The sequence below is a fragment of the Brachycentrus maculatus genome, unplaced genomic scaffold, assembly GCF_059751285.1.
Source record: "Brachycentrus maculatus isolate JH-2025_06_01 unplaced genomic scaffold, ASM5975128v1 h1tg000116l, whole genome shotgun sequence".
Lineage (NCBI taxonomy): Eukaryota > Metazoa > Arthropoda > Insecta > Trichoptera > Brachycentridae > Brachycentrus > Brachycentrus maculatus.
The window spans coordinates 804,536-823,867 of NW_028280869.1; the positions used below are offsets into that span (position 1 = coordinate 804,536).

Consider the following 19,332-nt stretch of genomic DNA (forward strand, 5'->3'; position numbering starts at 1 on the left):
ACTTTCCATGATTGTTGTGTTATGTTCCCTCAAACGCGGGTAAAACAAAATTGTTGAGACATTTTAAAATGTAAATATTGTAGAAAGGTGACACAAAGTGTCTTTAATTTATTGAACAAAAGAAAGAGGTATCAATAAAGGATTTCTTAGAAAAAGAGTTCAGTAAAGTCAAGGCGTGCGGTAGCAAGTAAACTCGTAAATTTTTTTGTCCTGCGGTGTATATATATATATATTTTTAATATCGGGTATTTTAGAATATATTTAAAATCATATTTAAGTTATTAAAACCAATAATGTTTGTATAATTACATGAAACGCATATATTCTGGTGATTTATGTTTTCCGTGCATAACTTGTCGCTCGTTGCGTTGGAGAACACGCAGTCTGCTTGAAACGTCTACATTTTTCTAACTACTCAGTTTTGACACAAATATGTGTCGTTCCGTTGATATTCCAGACTCGACTCCGATTTAAATTAAATTAAATTAAATTAATTCCGATTATGTCTGTTAATACTTAAAACTCAAACATGTTACCACCGATACCAGAAATAATATTCGTAACAACTTTAATATAAGTAACTTTAAATCAGACAATAAAGATCGCAGTGCGCGCGTTGAATTGAGTCTGAGTCCTGAATCAGTGATGACCGTGTGACTCGGGATTCGATCCAACAATTGATTCCGTGTCCGGAACCTGTGATCCGTAAATCGAAATCTGTTTTTAAATAATTAAATGTTAAAAGACATCGTGAAACAAAACATAGTGACAATTAAAAATTTGACGGGAAAGTGAGAAAATATAAGCATACCAAACAAACAAAGTATGTTCGGGTTATCGTTTCAACGATCATCGAATTTCGTCTAAGCTAAAATTTAGATATTCAATTTATATAGATCGCTCGAGAGTTGCATGTGTACCTTCACCAAATCACCGTTCACATCGAAGGATGGAGATAGAGAGTCAATTGTCGATCATGGTTGAAGAAAAATACGATCGCTGAGAAATCGCCAATTTGATATTAGGATGCTTAAACTTTTTCTCTATGTTTTACTTTTATCTCTATATTTTTTGGTTTATTAATTTCACTAATTTCATCATCAATTGCGACATCTCCTCGATGAATCATATTTGCTAACAGAAATAGAAATCGATTCGCTACTGACATGCTCCATCGTTTGATTTATGAAGCATTAATATATATATTTCTAATATAGCTCAAACTATAATCAGCTATTCAACCGTATTCTCCTTAAATGCGTACTATTCAATGTCACTGTGACTTTCTTGTAACCACTCTTTTGGCCTCCTGTGCATTTAATTTTACACACAGCGAAACATCTCTTCCAGTGATTTTACTTGTGTAATAAAATAACTCTTAATTATAATATATCTGGGGAGGCAAAAACCGCAGAGTATCAATGTGAAAACAACTAGTACTTATATCATATGTAACACGATAATATTTATGCAGTTTTTTGGGGTCCCTGTATTTTTTTATGAAGGGGCTTACGAGTACAGCTTTAAAACGAGATAAATATTTTTTAGTAAAGCTTTTTTTTCCTGGCTACGTCCCAACTTATCGTCTTTGTAGACTGCTGGGGTCAGCTCTCCTCGTCCTTCTGTCATGGACAACGTATCCTAGGCCATGCGGAAGAACCGCATAAGTTCTGATGAAAACGATATGTAGGTATAATAAAGGTATCTTTAACACATTTAAAGTCGAGTGAACACTTTTATAAAGTGAGGCATCGTACTTACAGTGAGAATTTTGTAGACGTCTCATATGAAAAAAAAATTGAACTTATTTCATATTTGCCGCGAAATTAATTGATTTATCTTCTTTTATTATAAAGTAAAACACCAAAATTTTATTAAAATACAAAATGATTTATTAAAAAGTTATCCATATTTATACAAAATTGTTTTGGTTTCCACTTATTCTGTATCCCGCTGTATTATTCTCATATCTTTGTTTATATATCTAATTTGCCTGAAACTGCTCGGTTTTCGACAAGTTTTGAAGTCGTTCGGGAACAATTTTTCTGTTTGAGCCTCACTTGAATTGAGGAAAAAAACAATATAAAATAATGCAGTTATTCGAGGGATATCGTTGCTTCAAAGAGTCGAAGGTCGAAGATCACCGGTTCATGCTATTGAATCAGGGTATTGAATTTATGATGGTTTTGAATTTTTTTCCAGGAATTCTACTCAAAATTATGTAAATTGTTATTCCTTTAGATTTTAGAGATAGTATTGAATAGTAATAGTGATAGTATTTCATAGTAATAGTATAGTTGTAGTAGTAATAGTATTTCTTATGGTAACGAATTGGCACACAATCGGAATTGGAGATTTAATTTTCAGTAAAAAAAAACTAAAATGTCTCACTTTATACATCGTGTAACATTCATCTATTGACATCCAAAATAATGATCCTATTTGGTTAATTTCTGTAGTGCAAAATATTGCAGTTGGCTGGCACCTGCATTTATGGGTGGTGAGATTCTTTTCATAATTATTTTGCGTACTAAGAAACGTCTGAAAATATAATTTCCAATTTTATTATGTTTATTTTTTTAGACATTCACTATATTTTGAGTGTGTGAAACTGACTAGTAGTCTTCCATAATAAACAGTGACCTATTATTAAACTTGACTTCATTTTTCAAATGCATAACGCGATGTTGTTTTCACATTTAAAAATGCAAAGATTTCTGTTCTACCAAATTTAAGCCACAAAGGGCAAAACATAAATTGCTTTCAAAAATCGTATTTCATTCCGTTTCTAACCAACATGGACATTAATAAATACATATTTTCGTAACAAGACCATGCTCGTATTATTTTTATGTCCCGGGTCATACTTCATACGACGCCGCACGAGGTGCTTATTTCCAAAAACGGCCTACTCCATTTGTACCAAATTAGTTTGTACCAAGTCAGGACGCAAAACATAAAATACTTTCGAGTATCATATTTTATTTCGTTTCTAATTAACTTGGACCTTCATAAATACGTCTTTTAAAAACAAGACTATGCTTAATTTACTTTATTGTCGCATTCTTCACACGGCGCCGTACGATTTGTTTATTTCCAAATACGGCTTACTTCATTTCAAACTGTTACCTATAAACTGTCTCAAAGCGTTGAAAAATCGGGTTTTAGTATCGTAGTGAAGTCATGGTTTCTAGGTTCGAGTCCACTCTATCGCATCTTGGTTCTTGCGTTAAATTACGGATTAACCCCACGGAAATAAGAAGACACATATCGCTCACTCCTTTCAAGAACGTCATAAATCAAAAAACTTGATTTTTCAGGAGAACGTTTTTAATGTTTAAAAATATAACACAATGTATTCAAAATTAATATCAAGCCGCTTATTGAACTTTTTACTGTGCAACAGATCTTTTAAGGTAAAACCTGAAGGTTTTTTCTCCATTTGGAAAATATTTAGTATATTTAAAAAAATAATTAAGCAATACCTTTTCTTCAAAATGTAAAAACAACATTTTCTGCCCTGTAGCGGGTAAATATTAAGTGAAAAATATGCCTCTTTTGCTGGGATATAGTACATTTTCTGGGCATTCTGAAAACATGCACAACTGAAAATTGACAATTTTTTATTTATGACGTTCTTGAAAGGAGTGAGCGACATGTCCAAACCATCTCGACACACGTCTTAATTTTATCGATGATTCCTATTATTAATTTGGAATAAATTGATTATATGAATTTAATTGAGGGAATTTTGCAGTAATTCGGGAGTAATCCGTGTGTTCCATTATTACTTTACGCCATCGTCTCCGCAGTGGTTGGCTCATTTGAAAACGTAATTAATTGTTCATACATCATTTACAGCGGGTAAAAACATTTTTAGTTATTTTTTCAACTCCTTGTACGTGGTCGTCGATTATTTGTCGGTAGACGGTAGACGGTAGTATTACATCACGGATTTGGCTGGGTTACGCTTTTGACGAATATCGTTTCGAGATGGATTTTGTTAACGTCTAATAAATTATTATTTTGTTCGGCCGACTGGCACGAAAGCCGTAATGACCTGTCGCGCTACTCGCTTCTCGCTTCTCGCTGGCAACACCATTTCGTGAACACACTATAAACACATCGGTAATTTCTGTTGACGCCCAACGCAAGACTTTTATGACGCTTTTCAACGTTTATTTTTATTAAACTTTTTTTTGTAAGTCGCAAACTAAAGGAACAAAAGGACAAATTGAAATCAGTGCCAGTTAATTTTTAGTTATACATTTTTCGCCTTTTCAAACTAGTGTCGTTGACATATTTAGTTAGCTGAATATTAAGTTGTCATGCAAACCGATGGATTTACAGTAAATATGCTTTATTTTGACATTTTCCTTTATTCTGTGTCATAGATAAATGTATAGGATAAACGCGTAACGTATAAAACACTATTTGTAATACCTTATTTAACGTATGTCTGAAACGATCATTTCGCCGTTTTTTATGAATAATTTTTCATTTATGAACTACAATTGTTTTTATGCAAATGAACAAAGGTTTCAATAACAAAGTTACAATGTGGGGGTATTAGTAACATCTTGTCAAACCAAACAAAGAACCCCCTATCTGCTGCGATAAGATTATTATCAGAACAAATATGCATGTAATAAATAAGGGAAATAAAGGTCATCTCGTATTTGACACCGATACGTAAAATGTTTGCTTTAAATTATCTACTTTATCTGCTGCCGTGATATCTCCGATCAATGTCAGATATTGCCTCGACAACGACCATTTTCTAATGACGTAATTGTTTTTCCCTTTCATGGTAAAATATAGACTTTCAACCCTCTCACACATTGAATACTATTTGATATTCGAAATAAATTTAGATTGATTAAAACTGTATTTTGTATGGTTTTTACGCATTTCGGGCAAAAAGATTTGATTATTAATGGATTTCTGTCACAGTACAGATAGTACTATTAACTATTTGATTGAAAATAGTCGAGATAAAACACAATGTGTCTTCAATCAAGTTACGGGTTATGTAATATATTTTATCTTGTACCTACCGATAAAAATCGTGTTTCAAAGCTATACGGAATTTATGTCTGACGTTCCAGGAAAATGTCTGGTTATCGGACTGATAATGCTTCATTGAGGTTTATTTTTGAATAAAAAAGTATGCAATTACTAATAAGATATCACTTTAAGGCCCAATTTACGATAAATCGCAGCTTCATTTTCTGTAAACCCAGGAAATATTTTACGTAGGTATTTGTTTTTCTTTTCTACTTAAAACACCGTTTTTTTGTTGTTGAAAAAAAAAGTTCTTTGAATGAAATAAATATATGGTTTTAAAAACATAAGATTTATTGAAAGTTAAGGAGTTGAAAAAGATTTAAAATTATTTTTCGATATTTTTCTTTAAAAAAGTCCAACTCAAATATGTATATATTAAATCGTGTATAGAAAGACGACCTGCTCTAGCGCTGCCGAATGGACACTAATCGCGAGTTCCCCCTTAAGAAGTTACTACATTGGTCATATTAAGCGTTTATATTATTACCATTTTTCAATATTTGTTGTGCATTTTAGATCGTGTTAAACTTCAAACGGATGGTATATTTTATTTTCAGTTATAAAATGTAAGTTGTTTCTTTTATTTTTATTTTCATAATTTATTTCGTTGCTGTGATGTTTTATGGTTTATAAGTGTATAAATTGTTGCACATGATGAAATAATTATGACACTCATGGATGTTTTTTTATTTTTATTTTTGGTGGGACCGTATCCGGGCCCCTGCTTGTGGGTGGACGACCACTGCGTCCGTTTGGTTCGTATAGCTGACTTCTACAGTATCTACTCAATGAATTAGGGCCACCCATTATTTTTTAGAATACTCTGAAATCTTTTGGATTATTATATTTATTTTACATAAATACTTTAAGTTTTCTATTGACATCTAATATCATGTATATTACCTTCAATAATATGTAAAATATACCTGGATTATTTAAGCCTTTACAAAATTTCAAACCCTTTTTCTGAGAAAGGTCCCTAATTAGCACAGGTAGACAGATAGTTGAATGTTCGAAAAATAGTCCTATCTCATTTATTAGTGAAGTTTCTTGAGTTCTGGTTGTTGTTTTGTTCAGAGAGGTTATATAATTATCGTGTCTTGTGAAAAAAACTTAATTTTTAATTTTAGTTCATAAAGTATAATTTTTTTTTGTAAACACAAGTGTTTTTTTTGAAAAGGACAAAATGGGAAAAAGTAAAGACATTTCTGAGGAAAAAAAGTCTAGTGTTATAATGCTACTAAAATTAGAAATACTATCTAATAGAGAAATTTCAAAAAAAGTAAACGTTTCTCGTCAAACAGTGGACAGAATATCAAAATCCATAAAAAATCAGTCACCCGCCACCAGCAATCGGCGAAAGAACTGTTGTAGGATTAGAAAAACAACACCGAGGACTGATCGAAAAATCGTTCAAAGTGCCTTAGAAAACCGTAGTGCATCAGCAAAAACATTAAAAATCAAATTGGAAGAAGAGGGTATAAATATATCGGTATCAACACTGAGGCGACGTCTTTACGAAGTAAATCTGAAATGCAGGCGCCCTGTAAAAGTACCAAAATTGACACCACGAATGAAAGCGGATCGATTAAAATGGTCCAGGCTACATCGAAATTACTCGGTAGATGATTGGAAAAAGGTATTTATTTAAATTGAATTTTCAACATATCATTTTAGTAAATAAACTTATATATTTGAATTAAACTTAAATTTTCACTATTTTTCAGGTCATCTTTAGTGATGAGTGCCGGTTAGAAGCCGTGACAGAGAGCCGTCGATTTGTCAGGAGAACACCAATGGAACGTTACAATGAGTCCTGTGTGGTAAAAGTTATCAAACACCCCCCTGCAACAATGATATGGTCATGTATTATTAACAATTTACCTGGGCCGCTGTTTTTCGTGGAAGGAACAATGAACCAAAATTCCTATAAGCAGGTCCTCGAACGAATTTTATTGCCCTTCTACCATACACTCGACCCAACAGAAGGTCCATACACCTTCATGCAGGATGGGGCACCTTGCCACCGGGCTAAATCAATAATAAAATTTTTGTCTAACAAAAATCTGCCTTTGCTCCCCTGGCCTGGAAATTCTCCGGACCTTAATCCTATAGAAAACGTATGGAGCATGTTATAAAATAAGGTATACTCATTTCCAAATCCGACAGTAGACTGTCTAAAAAAAATATTCAAAAAATTTGGTCAGAAGACGAAGAAACAAAAAACATGATAAAACAGTGCATTTTAAGTATGCCAAAAAGAATTGAGGCAGTTATTTCTGCCAAAGGTGGAAATACTAAATACTAACTATATTTATATGAAAATATATGCATAATTTAAGCGTAATAAAGTGTTCATGTGTAAATAAAATTCAATGTTGTTTTATTCAAGGTTTTCTCTGAGTTATTCCTGTTTGAATTGAGAAATTGCGCGAAATTCTGCGTGGCCCTAATTCATTGAGTAGATACTGTAGACTTGCATAAACTCCATTGTTCCATCCACGGCGGCTGCAGTACTACCACCATGCGCCATACGCTAACTACTGCCACCAGCCACCCGACACCACTAACTCATTCTGCGCGATATAACCCAACGCTTGGCATCGTCATCACACACGAGCTGTAACTTCTTAAATTCAATTTATTCAGTAAAAATTAACATGTACATTACAAACAAAAATTTAAAGCGTATATACTAATACAAAAAATATAATGTAAGCGAGAACACTCTTGTAAAAGGTGTAGAGGAATCCCGTTTCGGAATACTTCCTCAGACAGGAACAGCTATTGTAGCCAAGGCTTAGGGAGTAGGTGGGTTTTTACTGGAAGCCCCGAGAGTCATATTTTCTTTCCTCAATTCGTCCTTATGATTCAGACAACTGTATACAGCGTTATATTGATCGTAAATTGCAGTGCTCTGTACCAGACCAGGGTTAACATTATACATTGTTCCGAAAAAACGTAACTTGAATTTTGCATGTCGATCGATAGAACCCGGGTTCCCTCGCATGATTTAGTTTATGGTAATTAAGTTACACGGGCTAATAAATTAGGCAAATTGAAAAAAATAAATTAAAAACAGTCGTGTGAAATATTTTTAAAGCTCTTATGATTTTGACGGTACGGATTTTAGAAACAGTTTCTTTTTTAAATAATCTAGTCTTATTATTTTTAAACTTACTTTTTCTGCACGTTTAAAATTGCTCTGAATTAAAGTAGCGTTATTTCTTTTGTTCGTATTTTCTTTTTTGAGATCCATCCTCTAGGTCTAGGAAGTGTATTACAAAAGGCTTTATATACGTAGATAAGTCAACGTAAATAAATTTAACTTCTGGACTTTAATTTAACGACGTTCTCATTTTGAAATCGGTCTTCGATCTGTATCGTCAGGGAGTCTAAAGTTACTGATTAAAAAAATATTTGTTAGTTGTAATTTTGAAGTTATCTCAACCATGTAGTTAACATTTTTGCTATCGAGTGGCAAGATAATTTCTGCATTTCGACCGAAAACCTCGTGCATTCCATAGTCATACTTGCAGTAAAACGTGCTGACGGAAAATATTAGTAAATTTGAATTAAACTAGTCGCGAGCCAACAAAATAATTGATTTTCGGCTCATATATGAGTGTTAATGAATCACTTCGCAGTCAGCTGTTGTCTTCATTGCGTCGACTCGATGCAGAGACATTCGCCCGTTCGATTCCACCGGCAGTCGCACTCTATGCCATTGTAATTGGCAATCAGTAACCATTTTCTTTTATATATTAAATATTAAAATCAAACACTTATTTTCATAGTCTTCTAAAATGTATTTTTTTTATTAACACAAAAATTCATTTGTGACAATTGTTTCGCTTTGTTATGACATTTTCAAACTAATGTGAAGATTCTAAACAACAATTGCCTAAAGCCATAAAAACAAAATTAATACATTCGTCAATAGATTCTTCCTTTCCCCGAAAATTAATATTAGTACATACATGCCCCATAACCTATCGTACCTTGGTCTCACCCTCAACTATGGTTTTCTCCCATAAATTACTATTTTATAACTATTACTTAAGCACCTATAATTGTACAGCTATATAAGGACCCTCAGTCCATTTAAACTTCACATTAGTTTGAAAATGCCACAAGGCGAAATAATTGTCACAAATTAAATAGATGTGTTTTTTAAAAAATAAAAAATTGCGACTCCATAAATCAGTGTTTGATTTTGATACTTATTATATAAATTAAAATGGAGTTGTACAAATTAAACGCGAAATGTATAAATAAAGTAACCATTTTCTCACCCGCGCGAGACCAATCTGGCTTTGTTCCGCTCACAGTGGCTCCAGGCTCCATTCGTGTTGCACCCGTGGACACATTCACATATTACCACCTCTCATACACTGTATTCACCTTAACCCACGTGTGTCATATTTTTCTGTTTTTTATGTGTTTAATCGTGTCATTTGTCTTAATTGTTCCCCACGAGTGTGTTGTCAATTTTATAAACTATAATACATATTAACGAATCATCCACATATCATCTTAATAACGATTTGTTTTGTTAATAAGCACCACCTTCGTGTAAAATTTACATGTTAAAAATAATATTTTATTACAGTTTGACAGCTAGTGGTAAATTGTGTTTTTATTGTTATTTGAATTTGATAAGAAAGCAGATTTTTAACTTCGCTCGAGTTGCTTCGTTTGGGAATACCTGATTTTTTTTTGACATCTTAACATAGATGAAGAAGAATATGGAAATGTGGGCATTTACTGGGCTTACGATCATCATAGGCTGATTTAAGTGGTCACTTTATACAATGTAACATTCACCAATTCTACCCATGATTGACAACCACACCATTCGCATTCTTGCAAAAGTCTAAACACAGTGTTCGAGAGTCACTAGAGACATCTATGGTGACTTCCATATTCTTCTTCATCTATGTCTACATGTCAAAAATAATGTAAAAAATAACTCCTAATTGGAGATAATCCACATTTTTGGACATGTATTAGGACACACTGAAAACGTTGTCGATAAAAAATACGTTGGAACGTTGTTTTCAACATTTATTCTTCGAAAGTTTGATTTACACAAATAATTCAAAAGTTAAAGCTATTGGACTAAATGTGAATTTTTAAAAAATTTCCGTTTTACAGCATGGATTGAAAAGCATGATAAAAAAAAACTGTTCTCCAACAATGTTCTATTTGGATTGGATTACTCTATTAATTACGTTTTAGGGCCGGGATTTCTTACGAAAGTTAATCAAATATGTAAGTAACTTGTGAATTTGTTATATTTGGATTTAAATTCTTATCCGCACTAAATCTGTGCCTACACACTTCTGCTAATACAGATAACTGCGAACGGGAATAATTTTAAAATTGGAGTAGTAGGTAAATTTTGAACGGGAATAATTGAATTTTAATTGATAAATATATCCCACATGCTTTATACAAATACGTTTTTATGTATACCTTTTTATCAGCGAATGATTATGTAAAATAACACTTGAATTAATGTCACTAGGACAGCGGGGGATCCTCGCTACTGGCGGCTGGTGGCGTCCGATACATCCCGCAGAGTAAATGGCGCCCATCATTGTGATCACACACAGAAATGTATTTAAAAAAACAGCAACCTTGTTATCATTTCGAAAATATCTCACGCTAATTCCGCCGACTCGAGAGATGAGAAAACGCACATTTATTTATGTATGTAGTCAAACTGAATAATTTCTTCCGGTGATTTATGAATGAATTTGTACGTTTACGTATTATAATTTTATTTACAGAGTACATATATTAACACGGTGCTATTTTTTTAATTGCACCGTTATTGCTGTGTAAGTTTACCGACTTATTTTATTCACACGTTTCGTATTTATTTATTCAATAATGTTATTCGAATGTTTCAAATAGCCAATCAATGAGAAACAATTGGTTAATTAAATTTTATAAATTTTCGCTCACAAACAATATGAAATTGTATATTTAATTAAATGTACACAAAATAAATAGACGTTAAACTTACTAAGAGGAGACGGTGGGCGCAAAAGAAGGTGGAGAGGAAAGCGGATGTTATTGTTCGGTAGATGTTCCGATATTCTCTATTTTACCAATTTTTTCTCTCCGAAGATGGCCTATAACATTGTTATTGAAAAGGTAAATGCCATTGTTGACTATTGCACCTTGTAGCGGCCACTTTTCTACAAGACGAATAGAAGTGCGAACAAAGTCGTTCCTTCATTGTGAATCCTCTATCTATAACAAAGGCACAGTCAGTCGGTCACCAGGTTGGCGTTTCGCGTATAAATTAAGATTTTTGCTCGAGTAGTTATGGTTGACTGGCGGATTACGGTTGGGTTTCCGGTTAAGCGCTAATCGGAGCTTAGTCCTAGTGAAAGTGAAGGCGTATTGCGGCAGGTCGCGCACACTGTCCGCCCGAGTTTGTGCGAATGTATGGGCGGAGAGCGGAAGGATAGTCGCGTGTAAGAGATACTGTATCTTTGGATCGCTATCTGCATAAGTACATACGGTAAACGGTTGTAATAGTGAGTGACACATTTTGTGGCTTAATGCTTACAAATATGTGGGATTGAGTCTGGATATGACAAATGGCAAAGAGGTAGAGAGGATGGAATCCCTATGTTTCTAGCTTTAGTCTGGAAATTACAAATGGCAGAGAGAGGTAGAGAGGATGGAATCCTAATGTTTTTAGCTTTAGTCTGGAAGTGACTAATGGCAGAGAGGTAGAAAGGATGGAACCCTTATGTTTCTAGCTTTCATACACCTGGTTACACATAGTATAATCATACTTCATACTGTGTTGTTGATTATTTTTAGTTTTAAACAAAACCATGCCACTATTCAACTCTTCACATGTCAGGAGACTTTTGTATTTTCACCTGTCGATGAGAGCATCTTTAGTTCTCGAAACTAGTCTTGTTCACATTTGCTTTGGAAGGAGCTTGTTCACATTAATAAACTCAAATGTGGTCTTATAAAGTGCTTTATTTTTTTACAATTAAATCATTATGCTTTTCCGCTAAGGTAATGACGAATCAATAAATAATAGGCTTGTTTGTACTAGGAAATACGTGCTTTAGGAAGAAGTAAAATGTTTTACCAAAATAAGGTGTATTAAATAAAGTGTAAATTGACAATCTATCCACTCCATTCTGTGGGGAAACGATATTTTATTTATTATTTTAAACTTCTTGTACATAAGGTATGTATGTTAGCAGTCTTATTGATAAATAGGAATATGTTCCTACTGACCGAAAGCGGATTATCGTTTGTTAGTTATTTTAAAACGATAGTCGGGTTTCTTGCAGTGAAAGAGATCTCAGTTAATTTTTAGTATAGTCTCCTGTGACCACTGCTCCAAAGCCGCGTTTTATTTTCAGCCACTTTTATCGCTTTCGGACAGAAACTGAGAACAATAAATTAAGTTTCGTACAGTTTGATTTATTGTCTTATTTTGATACCAGAGCCAATAAAGTATATCGTGGGATTCACGCCCTTCGACCCTCCTCGTAAATCCATCGACCTATTGAACAAATAAATATTTAACTAGAAACGGATCTAGGGAACTTACAAATTAATTTGTTTTAATTAATTAATAATTAAACCATATCCGCTCCCTAGGTGGAGCATATGGAGTCCACAAACTGTCTCCAGGCTTTTCTGTTAGCTGCCAGCTCCCTTGCATCCTCCCAAGTCAGATCCGCGTCTCGAAGTTCTGACGACAACTGCCGACGAAGTGTCAGAATTTGTTGTAACCGACCCTTATTAAACTCCCAGTGCTTTCGTCGTGTTATTTTTGTAGAATTATTTATTATAAAAATATATTCAATTGGGAGCAAAAAACGTGTTGTGGAGAATCTGCCGCCGCCTTTATGTGCATGTGACCAGCGGCGTGCACAGAGTTTCTTATCAAGGTAGGCAGTAGGGTTGGTTAAGGATAAGGCAAAGTGGGCACTGGTCGTGTTTCTATATGGAATATGAGTAATCCAGGGTAGGCACTGCTTTTCTGCCTTTATAGAATGCATGCCTCAGCGTGTGACAAAAAAAGTAAAAATTATTAAATGACAGTCAGATGAGAAGAGAAGAAAGTGGCTAGTAAAACTCTATCCAGTCCTATCGCTCCTATTCCCGTATTATTTATTTATTTATTTTCATATTTTACTTTTTTTACTATATTGAAACCTCACCGGTATATGGTATTAGATCACCGAGTAAAATTGATTCGCTCGGATATTGCAATTCTTGCTTCCAATACTCGATTATTATCTCTGAATATGAAGTATTGTATAACAATGATGTAAACGGGTACCAATGTCAAGTTCTAGGCACTACGTTCGGCGTGTAGCCTCAGTCATACAGAATGTACGAGATCGTGACCGTGTCTGCCAGCCTGCCAGCTTGCCAGCCTGCGAGTCTACCAGTCCGCTAGTGTATAAGGCCTCTTGCAACATTGATGAAGCACTCGTGGTTCGCTAATGTGACTAACTGCCGCAAGTTTTAGCGAATCATAGTTTATAGTATACATATCAATTAGCTCGCGACTTGGCATTACCCTAATAATTATCTCCTGAACCGTTTGTTCGACCTTATGCGAGACTTGAATCGAATACAAGATCCATTGATTTGACTTGGTAACCCTACTTACATGACGTTTTATAACTGCCGAGAAATATTGAAACGTTTTTGAATAATTTATTTACATCAGACAACTTTTATTAATAATTTGTTTTTACAAAATCCAAAAACGTGACCTTTATATAACTTTATGCATCATCCATTTATGGAATAGAATAAGAAGTTGGTAAAAATGATGTTAATAGCATTTTTTTAATTATTGTACTCCCCGTGACATTTTATTTCATTCGATATAAGATGTCCCATAAAGTAAAAAAGCGCAAAATATTGTAACATAATAATTAGTTCCTAATCTAAAACATTTAGTATTGTCAATATGGCCCGCTAACACGCGATATTATTTATTTTTCCAACCATATTATTTTGTTATTGCTTTCCCATCGAGGTAAACGTAGACACGTAGACACGAATACTGCCGGTGTGGCACTCGCTGTATCTGCGGTTTTGAATCGGTAAAATGGTGATTCAAGATTTGCGAACAGATTTTTCGTATTGAAGATTAACGAAATTTCCTGTAACTCGGCGCTAAAGAAAAAAAAAACAACGCTCTCCCGATTAGATTGCAACACTGGTTATGCAGAGTATGCTTTAGATATTTAGAAAGAAAGTTTTCCAAAATATATGATGCTAAATACAGTTGTTTCCCCTTCTTATAATGCATTGTCCCAGGTTCACATCGATCACAAATTAATGATTAAATAATATTTATTGTTTTATTCCTCACATACAACCTAATTGCTAACATACTCATAACTCTAATATAGAAGGAATACGGAGTTGGTTTACGACACGGCGCATATTGGCAGGGAGTAATTATTGTTTTCCAGTACTGCCGAGTTCAGGAAGGTCGGCCCAATGAGATCGCAATGTCGTTAGTCATTAGCGAGCCCTCTTTGAGAAGTCAATATTTGTTTCAGGTAATAATTTACGCGAAAGGTCGTAAGGGATGTTTGTCCTCGGCGTCCGAGTGCGATCATTTTCCACGCTTTATGTGAACAATCACGCGCTCTGGAGGTCGCGCCGAGAATTAACCTTATCTGCACTCACCAGTGCACAGGGGACTGCGTCACAATTATTCGGCGTTATCGCGATCATAAATTATACGAAAGCAAGGTGATCAGTCTTATGTTTCAGATTACAGTGCAAGATTAGTAAAGGTAACGATAAATATTAATGTTGACGCCGCCGAATATCGATCCTTACACTACGGAAGTGAATAGATGATTGAACCATCCTTGCCAAGAAATGGCAGTATTTCAGTGTCACAGAAATGTTTAAATTTTTAAATAAAAACATACTGTTTTTTGTGGGTTTTTGTAAACAAACGAATCTTTTCCCCGTAGTTAATTCTGACCTACTAGAGTATCTCGCGACTAAAATGATAAGTGTACATTCCGAGGGCAGAATCCTTAACATTCTTAGAAAAAGCTCCGCTTATTACTGGCAGTGGCTCGTTACTCTTCTGTCCTAGATCTAGATAATGGCCACTATCGCAATGACCGCTTCAATTATTGGCAACATTCCATTTACTGAACTGCAATTGATTTAGAAACGTAAAATTATGCATAGTCAACAATAATTCATACTTAAAATCCTCCCTCAAATAAATATTTGAAAATAGGAAAAAAATGTAGAAAAACTGACACGAGTTTTAATAATACTTTTTATTCATCCGCCGTATCCGCCTCCGCAGTGTAATGGTCAACACGCTCGGCTACCGTACTGGAGGTCCCGGGTTCGATTCCCAGGGGAGGGTCAAATAAAAATTATTTTTTCACTCTAATATTTATTAATATTACCCTGGGCTAAAACCGGAGGGCTGATCACCTTTCCTTCATGTGTAAACGATCAAGATAACTGCGTTTATATGATACAGTGCCCTATGCACCATCGGATGCGGATAAGAGTTAAAAAAATTAACCCACACTTCTCGAAGTGCGGAGTTTGTTATATTGATTAATTTCCAGAATGATTGTAGCCATTACTGAATAAGTTTTAGCAAATAAAAATCTACCAGCTAAAGCTAAACTGGCAGTACACAACGTAGTTCTGGTTCCAACCCTTATGTATGGAAGCGAAGCATAGAGTTGGCAAAAGAATGATGAAAGCAGACTGAATGCAGTCGAAATGCGATCCCTCAGACGAATGTGTGGCAAAACGATGTTTGATAGATGTTCGAATGATGAAATAAGGAAAGAATGCAAGGCTGAGATAAGCATTATCGATAAGATTGAGAAAGGTGTGTTGAGATGGTTTGGACATGTGAAACGTATGAGTGAGGAAAGACGGTTAAACAAATTTATGAAACGAATGTAGTTGGAAAAAGAAGCAGAGGAAGACCGAGGAAAACTTGGCACAATCGGGTAGGTCAAATACTTGAAAGCGGCCGGGTCAGGAGTCGTAATAATCGTCGAGTATGTATGAGGAGATGCATGAATGTAGAAGAGGCGAAGAATGTTTGCAAAGACAGGGTGGTGTGGCGTTCGATTCTCTCTGCATACCCCTGCGGGGCATGATGGTTTGTTAGTTAGTTTTTTTGTAACCATTACTAGGGGCCATATAAAAGAAAATGTTATAATAAAATATTTAATGTGTTTATGAAATTGATAATTTCCTTTTCCTAACGAGGGTTGAACCATCGCGATTAGGACATGCTAAACTACAAAAAAAAATACAATTACTGGTATTTTATTATTTTTAATATATACGTAAGAATAATCCTAAACACCAATATAAATTGGAATATATCCCATTCATAATGTAACCTGTGACAGAATCAACAATGTCGTAATAAAGTGATTGCGTTAGTCAAGTTCCGCTGGGAAAACATTGTCCGGACATAATGGGGGCTAACTAACCACTTTGAGTGATTCAATTCACCCCGTGTGTCCTGTAATTACTCGCTGTAGATTGGTAGGGGGGATATCGCTCACTCCTTTCAAGAACGTCATAAATCAAAATTCGTCAATTTTCAGTTATGCATGTTTTCGGAAAGCCCAGAAAATGTACTATATCATAGCAAAAGTGGCATATTTTAAACATAATAATTACCCGCTACAGGGCAGAAAGTGTTGTTTTTTCATTTCGAAGAAAATGTATTGTTTAATTATTTTTTCTAAATTTAATAAATATTTTTCAAATGGAGAAAAAACCTTCAGGTTTTACCTAAAAAGATCTGTTGCACAGTAAAAAGTTCAATAAGTGGCTTGATATTTATTTTTAATACATTGTGTTATATTTTTAAACTTTAAAATCGTTCTCCTGAGAAATCAAGTATTTTGATTTATGACGTTCTTGAAAGGAGTGAGCGATATGTTTCCGTAACAACGTAATAAATAAACCTACTGATTAGGTCTTCAATCATAATTGTCATTCTCCTATTTTCGTTTCATTTTATTTCATATTAGTTTCTTTCTGCTGGCTTATCTTCGAAGACGGTTGTTTTGTTCCAAAAAGTTGAATTTTCAAAAATTGTTGAAATTTTTTATCCGTGTCATAATAATCTTTCTTCTTTTTCTGATTCAATGTCTTCATCTAAAGCTTTTCAAAGGCGAGGTTATTGTCGTCGTCAAAGTTAATTGAAAAAATATTAAATATTGTTTGGAAAAATACACCATATTCATTACTCTCGCCTGATTGGGAATCGCACCTAGATCTAAAGCGTGATGCTTACACTGCGTGTCATCATTATGAATCCAAAAATATGACACCAAATACCAAATTTTCATATAGGATGATTTGCATATTGGCGTATTCACAAATCCTGTTAAAATTTTAACCTTGTAATAAAAAGCCCATACAAAAAAGATTAGGCCGATTGTGAACCCCCTGATTCCCATCCGGTCATAACAGTTTTGTTTTTTTTTTGTCGCTCTAGTTATAACCATATTTACAGTTACAACATTTTGAGTGTGTCCAAATACTTGTTCACAAAATCTGGATTATCTCCAATTACAGGAGTTAATTTTCATATTAATTTTTGACATCTCATCAAAGATGAAGAAGAATATGGAAGTCTGGGCATTTACGGGGCTGACGACCCGTAAATATATTATTTTACAGTTAATTACTTTTGCTGTATTTCCCATCTGTTTAAATTGTAATCGGTTGCGTTATGTTTGACGAAATTTCCAACGACAGTCAGTAGAAATTTGGATACATTTCTTCACTCTCTCTATGCTTTCGTTCATTCAAGAAACGTCACTATGACAGCTGGTTCTTGTTATTGTAAATAATTGCTATTTTTAACGTTTATTGATTCCCGACTAATATAAGATGAAAAAATATCGTTTAACTTTCTGAAAATGTCGAACACACTCGATACCTACGCTAAAAATGTAAAAACAATTGATAGCATAGTAATATATCGAAGGCGAGTTCGTTTTTCGTCATGTTAAAAATCATCGTTTACAATTTTCAGAGTTTGTTAAGAGTTTCCCGAGTACGGGGCACGAAAAAAAAAGCAAGCTTATGTCAGAACTGTGGTATACTTTGCCCTGTGTATATATATTACGTCGTTTATTACACCACTATGCAGATAGGCGGGTATATTGTGAACGGTGACCACAAGTGTTTATGACTCCCTAACCTAATTAAAATGATAGTTTTCCGCCTTCCCGACAGCTTTTCATGTTTTCCGCTCACAACAACAGGAACTAGCATTGAACTGTAACATATGTAGGGACATTAGGTAGCTGCACTATGTTCGTAATAATAAATCTTTGGTGTGTATGCTGCCGATTTGTCTTTATTTACGTCGTGGCTTTAACTGTCTGGTGCAATTAATTCCACACATAAAGAAGAGATCGAATTGGATCCTCGTTTCCCATATTCTATGCCCTCATCCAGTTACAAATAGTAATTTTCCCTAGGAGCCATGTCCCAGCGTTCCGGGCTCGTGCTCTAACTAAATATTTAGTACTGAACGATCTTTTCAATCTGGCGACTGATAACAATTCGTTATGTTTAACGGGATTTCCAATGAGTTTTAAAGTTTATGTTATCCATCGAAATGCAATGTTCTTACCGCATGTATCGTAAAAATACCTTTCAATTCTACAGACAAAATTGTATCTAAATCATGTTGCAATGGTCTCGTGAAAGATGCGACCTTTTATATTTTTTGAAGAAGAATTCCACTGATTCACAACCACAAAAAGGGTTGAGTGGAAATGTCAGCAATAAATAAGTATGCCAGTGTACCATACACAATTAGTGCACTGGTAAATTATTACTTATTAAGTATATCAATAAGTTGTAAACTATTTGAATAACTGAATTGTTTATTTGGAACGTTTCTCAATCTTTCATTGATTCATTCGACTTGTAGTTCATGTGCCGTAGTGAATATAAAGATGTACCATATAGTACTGTAGTATAATGCAATGCGTAATTGATAAGGCGATTACCTCTCGACCTTGCCTCGTATTTAGATGAATGTCAACACTGGATTGTATTCGAGACGAGACTCCGATTGGAGATGTTATATATGCACACTATAATAATATTATATTCGCGAGAGTAACACATCATTATTAGCATCCGATTAGACGTGCTGTCGCCGCTGTTTACTCGGGCTAATGGCACTAACTACTCGCTACA

General features: G+C 34.4%; 1 protein-coding gene across 6 annotated transcripts in view; it reads left to right on the top strand.

The window, feature by feature from the left end:
* Nucleotides 1-19,332, top strand: part of sgg (glycogen synthase kinase 3 beta homolog shaggy) — a 72,258-nt gene that overhangs the window by 22,550 nt on the left and 30,376 nt on the right. For 2 of the 6 annotated variants that reach the window (XM_088259366.1, XM_088259363.1), the window contains exon 2: nt 5,769-5,822. The exons of the other annotated variants lie outside the window; for them this stretch is intronic. In XM_088259366.1, coding sequence (XP_088115492.1) covers nt 5,769-5,822 — 54 coding nt within the window. The remainder of the gene's footprint in view (nt 1-5,768; nt 5,823-19,332) is intronic. 6 annotated transcript variants of the gene reach the window in all.